The sequence below is a fragment of the Mirounga leonina genome, unplaced genomic scaffold (assembly GCF_011800145.1).
Source record: "Mirounga leonina isolate KUSES-001 unplaced genomic scaffold, KU_Mleo_1.0 Mir_127, whole genome shotgun sequence".
In the NCBI taxonomy this organism is placed as follows: domain Eukaryota; kingdom Metazoa; phylum Chordata; class Mammalia; order Carnivora; family Phocidae; genus Mirounga; species Mirounga leonina.
The window spans coordinates 260,966-267,979 of NW_023270316.1; the positions used below are offsets into that span (position 1 = coordinate 260,966).

The window sequence follows — 7,014 nt, forward strand, 5'->3', positions numbered from 1 at the left end:
CTCCACCATCAGACCACCACCATCCACCCTCCTCCACCATCACCACCTACTCTCCACCATTACCTACCATCCGTCATCCTTCATATGTTCTCCACATCCCCCATCTATTATGTAACATTTACCATTCTCCAGCCCTCAGCCTGTCCCTTCATCCACCATTTCTGTTCTACCACCCACCATCTTCCACCACTGTCATCCAACCACTTCCAGCCCCAAATATGTCCCGCTACCCAAAATCTGCTTGGTGTAAGCCCATAAAGCTGCACTCATTCAGGACTCCCTGTCCCCATTTATATCTGTCCTAGCCCTGGGCATATATTTCTCATTTTTTGGAATGGAACCATGTGACTGGGTTTTCTTCCACCTGAAGAGGGTAGCTCTGCATGGCTCAGGACAACAGGATGACAGATACCAGCCTCAGGCCGGGGAGGCCCTTCTTCGGCAACACCTATTGGTTGGAAGGGAGCATTCTTCCTGTTGCACCAAAAGTTCCTTTTACCTTGTGCCTCCTGTGGTGGGAGCCACCTTGAGCATGCTGCCCCTGCCTGCATTCCAAATCCAGCAAAGATGGGTGGTGCTGCTGTTGACCCATTCATCCCTGGGTGGAGGTTTGGGCTGTTTCCAGTTTTTAGTGATTGTGAATAAAGCTGCCAGGAATACTCTTCTGCATCTTTACATTGACACATGTTTTCATTTCTCTTAGTAGAGACCTGAGAGGCATATTGCTGGGGTGTATTGAAAGATGGCAGAATTTGCCACTCCAAAATATGCACTCTGGCATAAGGTTTAATTTGAGCTGAAGGCAGTTGAGAATAAGCAGACACAAGAAAAGATCTCCAGCCTGCCTGAAAAGCAGGACATGAATTGTGCAGAAGTTAATCACCAAGACAACTCTACAGCCCTGTTAGGCTGGAGGTGACACTGGAGGGGTCTACATGACCCACCTTTTTCTACCACTGGCCCCTTCCTGCAGTTTTTGCCCTGGAAGCCCAGTGGCCTTTCCTTGGTCTGTCTCTTCTCTGAAAATTTGTTGTTGTTTTAGGTTAAGATGCTATAGAAGTGCAAGTTCTTGCTCACTGCTGAGTTTCCCCCCGGGTGTATTTGAGACGTGTTAATAAACTTCCCTTTGTTGTTCTCTTATTAATCTTTCTTCTGTTGCAGAGCCTAAGAGAACCTAGAAGAGTGGGAGAAAAAAAAAAGGTTTTCCCTCCCCTATTGTGTGTGTTTACCTCTGTTAGAGACTGCCAAGCCCTTCTCCCGTATGACTGCGCCATCTTGAGTTTTCCCAGCCGCGTGAGAGTCCCAGGTGCCACACAGACTCTCAGCGCTCAGAATTGTCAGTTTTTATTTTTAACCCATTTATGCCATCCTGATACGTGTGTAGTAGTATCTCATTGTGGTTTTTATTGCATTTTCTGACGAAGAATGAGGCTGGGCATGTTTTCATGTGTTTATTGTCTGTATCTCTTCTTTGGTAAATTGTTCAAATCTTTTGCCCTTTTAATTAGGTTGTTTTATTATCGAGTTTTAAAAGTTTTTTGTGTAGGGGCGCCTGGGTGGCTCAGTCAGTTAAGCGTCTGCCTTCCGCTCAGGTCATGATCCCAGGGTCCTGGGATAGAGCCCCGCATCAGGCTCCCTGCTCGGCGGGAAGCCTGCTTCTCCCTCTCCCCCCTTGCCTGTGTTCCCTCTGTGTCTCTCTCTGTCAAATAAATAAATAACATCTTTAAAAAAAAAAAAGTTTTTTTGTGTATACTTGATACAAGTTCTCCATGAGATACTTGTTTTACAAATATTTTCTTCGTCTTTGTTCTTTTCATTTTCTTACCAGTGTCTCTCGAAGCCCAGAAGTCTTTAATTTTGATGAAGTCCAGTTTGTCAGAATTCTTTTACAGTTTGTATTTTTGGTGTCATAACTAAGAAATCTTTGCCTACTCCAGGGTGTGGAGATTTCCTTCTTTTTTTCTTTCTTTTTTTTTTTTTAGAAAGTTTATGGTTTTAGCTCCTACATTTAGATCTATTTCAGGTAAACTGTACATCTGGCACACAAAGTTCATTTTTCTCCTTGTAAACGTCCAGTTGTACCAGCATCATTTATTGAAAAACTAGCCTTTCTCCATTGAATTACCTTGGTGCCTTCTTGAAAATCACCCAGGTTTATGTGTATGGGCCTATCTCTGGCTTCTCTAGGCTGTTCCATTGATCTGTACCCCTTTCCTTGCTCCAATACCCAGGGTCTTGGTGCCTGTGGCCTCAGCCGGTCTCAAGTCAGCGGTGTGATCGTCCCAACTCTGTTCTTTTCCAAACTTGTTTTGCTATTCTAGGCCTTTTGAATTGTGACTTATATTTTTTAATCAGCATCTCAATTTCCCAAACCACTGAGATTGCATAGGTGTATAGATTAATTTGGGGGAGCGGTAACATCTTAACAAAATGGAGTTTTCAGACCCTCCAATAGGGCATGTACTTGGTCTTCCTTAATCTCTCTCATCAGTGTTTGTGATATGTTTTCAGCATACGCATCTTGCGTGTGTGTGTGTGTGTGTTTAAATTTATCCGTCTGTATTTTATGTTTTTGATGGAGTAGACGAAGATTTCTTAGGCAGCCAGGGGCACAAGCCATCAAAGCATCATTTTGTGAATGGTCCTGTTGGTGTTTTGTTTTGTTTTTTTTAAATTTCAATCCTTATTCTCATTGTTTGCACAAATACAACTGATTTTTATGTATGGACTTTATATTCTGTGGTCCTGCTGAACACTCCTGTTCTAGCTTTTCTTGTAGGTTTTCCTACAGCTTCTGTGAATAAGACCTTATTTCTTCCTTTCCAGTGTGAGTGCTCTGTTTCTTTTCCTTGCCTCCAGGCCCTAGCTAGGACACCAGGTTGAGTGGAGTGAGTCATAGGAACAAGCGTCTCTCCCACAGGCTTGTCTCAGGAGGCATCTGTCTGTCCCTCATTAGGTCTGACCTTAGCTAGCCTTCTTGCAGGTTTCACCCCAGTCCTCTGTACCTGGTTCCCCACGTCACCTGTCCTCTGGTGTGCTCCTTGCCACATGCTGTCTTCTGCACAGGCCCTGAGGGCTTGGGGTTCTTGGCGTGTGACGGCAGCACCACCTCTGTCCACATGAGACCGTGGGGCCCAGGTGGTCTAGTGACCTTTTGATGTCTCGCAGGTAGATTGGGACACATTTAAGTAGGTATTATAGTTCATAGGTCACGTATTCTCTCCGAACAGCGTTTAGAAACACTATGTGTCTAAAAGTACACATTTGTATACTAAGTAATGATGTATAAGTTGTGGGATTCATATAAGCATTAAATATGCAGTTCCTCCCTATTTCACCTAAAGCTCATAAAAACATTGCAATGACTTAACATCTCAAATCTCAGATATAATCCTCTTATCCAGCCGAACTAATCACAGTCTGGAGATTTATCTTTTTTCAGTGAAATATACTGCCCAATTCAATTCCAATAATTTTTTTCATGTGGCTTTATTCCCTTGAGACTTAAAAACCACATTCCCACTGCGGGGGATGGAGTTTGCAGGAGCTGCCAAGAGAGGAAGGGTAGTCTTCCCTCCTGCTGGGGGTGTGCTGGGGGATGGTGAGAGGCGGTGGGGAGGCCAGGTGTTAGGGGCGGGGGGGGGGGCACTGAGGCAGGGAAGGAGCAGGGGTCCTGAGGGAGCCATCCTGCCCTGTAACTTGGTAATGCTGGAGGAAATCCCACATCCCTGTAATTTGGGCTGCTCTCTGCATTTCTTTGGAGTATCGTCTGCGGACTTTGCCCACTACGTGTCTCTGCACCTGCCTCTCTTGCTCGCCACCCCCTCCCTTCCTGCCCCCCTGCCAACTGCGAGCAGTAGCTTTAACGTGTCCTGCAGTCTGTGGCTACACAGGATCTGGCTCCAGACGGCTCTTGGAGGTGAGAGCTGAAGCAGCGGGGTCCAGGTGGGCAGGGGCATGGATGCCGGGGGTGCTGATGTGCTGTATCCACTTCAGGGGGACACAAGTGCTGGCCTTGCCGACGAGCCCTGGTGGGGTGACCCGGGGTCTTTCCCAAGGCTGTTTTGTGGCTGGGAAGTGTGAGGTTCCTTCCCTTTGAGAATATGAAGTGATGTAAATGATGGTTCCACGGGCAGGGTGATGGGGGCTGACGGCAGTGATGTGGGAGTCAGTCATCCCGACTCCCCAGGCCCCAGCCCTCTGCCCGTGAAATGGCTTTTCTGTACATGTGTTGCCTTCCAAACCCCATCTCTGCCCTGTGGGTAGGTCTCACAGGGTCTGGAGTCCAGGGCAGGGTCGGCTGGCCGAGTTCTCAGAACGAGGTTGAAAGCCGTTGGGGAGGAAACCTTTTTCTCTACCCACCGAGGTTCTTCGGCAGGGCCTGTAACATTGGAAGAGAGGAACAGTTCCTTAACGGCTGCAGCTTATGTCAGGCAGGAGACGAGGACCTTGAAGAGCTGGCTGGACTTGTGCAGAGGAGGGGTCCACACCTGAAAAAGTGACCCGACAAGGGGAGAGGCTTTAGGCTTCCCAGGGTGGCAGTCTGTGGGGAGGCAAGCACGTGGGGCTGAGTGGAGTCAGGAGTCAGGTTCGTTGGTGCAGGACCATCTTGGGCCCCTGTTTGACTTCACCGGAACACCTCCCGGGAGAGGCTCCATGGCAGCCCTCACTCCCCACAAGTTTGTGTGGGTAGCTCTGGGAGGGCCTCTTTCTGCACCTGCTAGTTCTCATTTGCCGCCAGCTCAAAGTGGCCTATTTTGGGGTGTCCTCTGCTGAGCTCCCAAGGACCCGACAGAAGGACAGGCTTTTCTTTTCCTAAAACCTCGTATGGAGAAAGCAGAATGGCGGCAGCCCCAGCCAGGTCTCATGAGGGGCCTTCCAGATGCAACATTGCCCATATTGATCTTACTGGAGGGAAGACAGCGTGGTGTTAGCTGTTTACCCAGTTATCTGTTCTGGAGTCTCCTGTTGGAGAAAATTGGCACTGATCGTGGAGAGAGTTCCCCTTATTGTTTTGGGGGATTTCTTCCCTCTTGTGACGCTTTTCCTCTGTCTGTGTTGTAGGGAAGGTGGCCATTCAGAAGGAAGACTTGCCGAAGTATCATAACAGGGACACTTGGTTCCAGCTGCAGCACGTGGATGCCGACTCAGAAGTGCAGGTGAGGAGGCCTCGGTGGGGCGCGTGGGAGGAGAGGGGACTTTGGTCTTAACAGGGAATGGTGGTAGCAAGTTACGTCCTCTTATAGTGAATATAGGCATGTTAGCCTTGTTTATTCTTTTGGTTATTGTCACAGTTTGTCATGTGTGGTTGAAACAGCTTTAAAAATATAAAATTTGAAAGGACAATAATTACACATAATTGAAGTAAAGAGAAAAATACCGGCAGGCAGAAGTACAGCTTGGGATGGGAACCATGCATGGAGCCTCACGCTGTAGGTCCGGTTGCCAGAGGGGCCTGCATGCATTTTCAGCTCCTGCACGTAACAGACAAGGGTTTGGAGTGAAGAGAAGTGACCAGTCACTGAGTTTCCCATCTTCTGAAGCGTCCCCAGGGCTCCCCTGGCTCTCCTGGGCCATGTGTCACCTGGGACTGACCCCCAGTCCAGCAGAAGGGGCTTCCCCCTGGCAGAGGAGACTGTGGGACCCCAGTTCCTACCCTCCCTTCCCTGTGATGGGGGCACTGCCCATGCCAAGCTTCTGGGACAACACCCTTTGGGAGGGCAGCCCTGCTTGTGTGGTTCCAGCTGAGCTCCTCACCCCACGCTGGCATCTGGAGCCCATGATGGGGAACCCTGACCCACAGCACAGTGCCCCGACGTCAAACGAGCATTTTCATCAGTGGTCCTGTGAGTTGCCACGGCGTGGCCAGGGTGTGTGACCCAGCATAGATAGAGTCTGGCAGGCCAGGCTCAGAACGCCTAACCCAGCAAGACTGTTTCCTCCTCTGTGAATACCAGACAGTGCTTGATGCAGCAGAATCCCCGATGTAGGTGGCCGGTGAGCCCTCCCCCTGCCCCTCCTGGCGCACCCACCCCCGCGCACCTGTCTAGCTGCTTGCTCTCTGCTTCCTTGTAGACCCTCGGGCTCAGCGCAGCTCTGAGGAGAAGGCAGAGCACGTGGGGTTTCTGGGATCAATCCACAGACTTGGAGAAAGAAGCAGTGGGAGGGAAGGGTTGAGGAGCTGAGCCAAAGAGAGACATTGTCACGTGCCTCACACTTAATTCTGGCCAAGGGGCCCATGCGTGCTGCAGAAATTAGCAGACACAGCAACTCCTGCAGGATTCGTGTCTGCCCGAAGGTGCCAGCGATGATGAGTGCTGGCACCAGGAACGCACGGCCAGCCGCTCCTGCTCAGACCGCTTGGAAACCTGTCTGCAGGAGGAGGGCGGCAGGGGCCGTGTGCACTGTGACAGGAGGCGTTCCTGCCGTTTGTTGTGGTGATTTCCCCGTCCCTTTTGCTCTGCAGGGGGACAGCCCGTGGCGCTGTGATGAGAATGCGCCCGCAAGCAGCCCGCCACAGTGTGTCTTTACCACACTCTTCACACTGTCCCCTCTGACCAGAGTTTGATGTCACCATCGAGTGTAGCTTGTCTTCCTTCTCACCTTGTTTGTAAACGGAACTTTTAATTTTGAAATGGCTTCAGATTCATCGGAAGTCACAAAAATGGTACACAGGGAATAATGATGAGCAAACTGTGTACTCTCCTATTTAGACTTAACAACAGAACACAGTGAAGAAAGGCCGTGTTCCTTCACCTTGTTCTCCTCATGGCAGCATCCTGCTCACTGGTCACGGCAGGCACACGGACATTCCTGCAATCCATGGACCTCATTCAGATCTCGCCAGTTTAACGTGTTTGCACACGTACCAGTGTGTGTGTATTTCATGTGTTACACACCTGTGTATCCCACGTGTGTACCTGTGCGTGTATATCACACGTGTGCACCTGTGTGTATATCACACGCATGCACCTCTGTGTATCTCACACGTGTGCACCTGTGCGTATATCACGT

The 7,014-nt window shown here is 49.6% G+C and overlaps 1 protein-coding gene across 4 annotated transcripts in view; it reads left to right on the forward strand.

The window, feature by feature from the left end:
- RASA3 (RAS p21 protein activator 3) overlaps positions 1-7,014 on the forward strand; it is a 111,636-nt gene that overhangs the window by 58,443 nt on the left and 46,179 nt on the right. For all 4 annotated transcript variants that reach the window (XM_035002995.1, XM_035002997.1, XM_035002996.1 and 1 more), the window contains one exon: positions 5,065-5,159. In XM_035002995.1, coding sequence (XP_034858886.1) covers positions 5,065-5,159 — 95 coding nt within the window. The remainder of the gene's footprint in view (positions 1-5,064; positions 5,160-7,014) is intronic.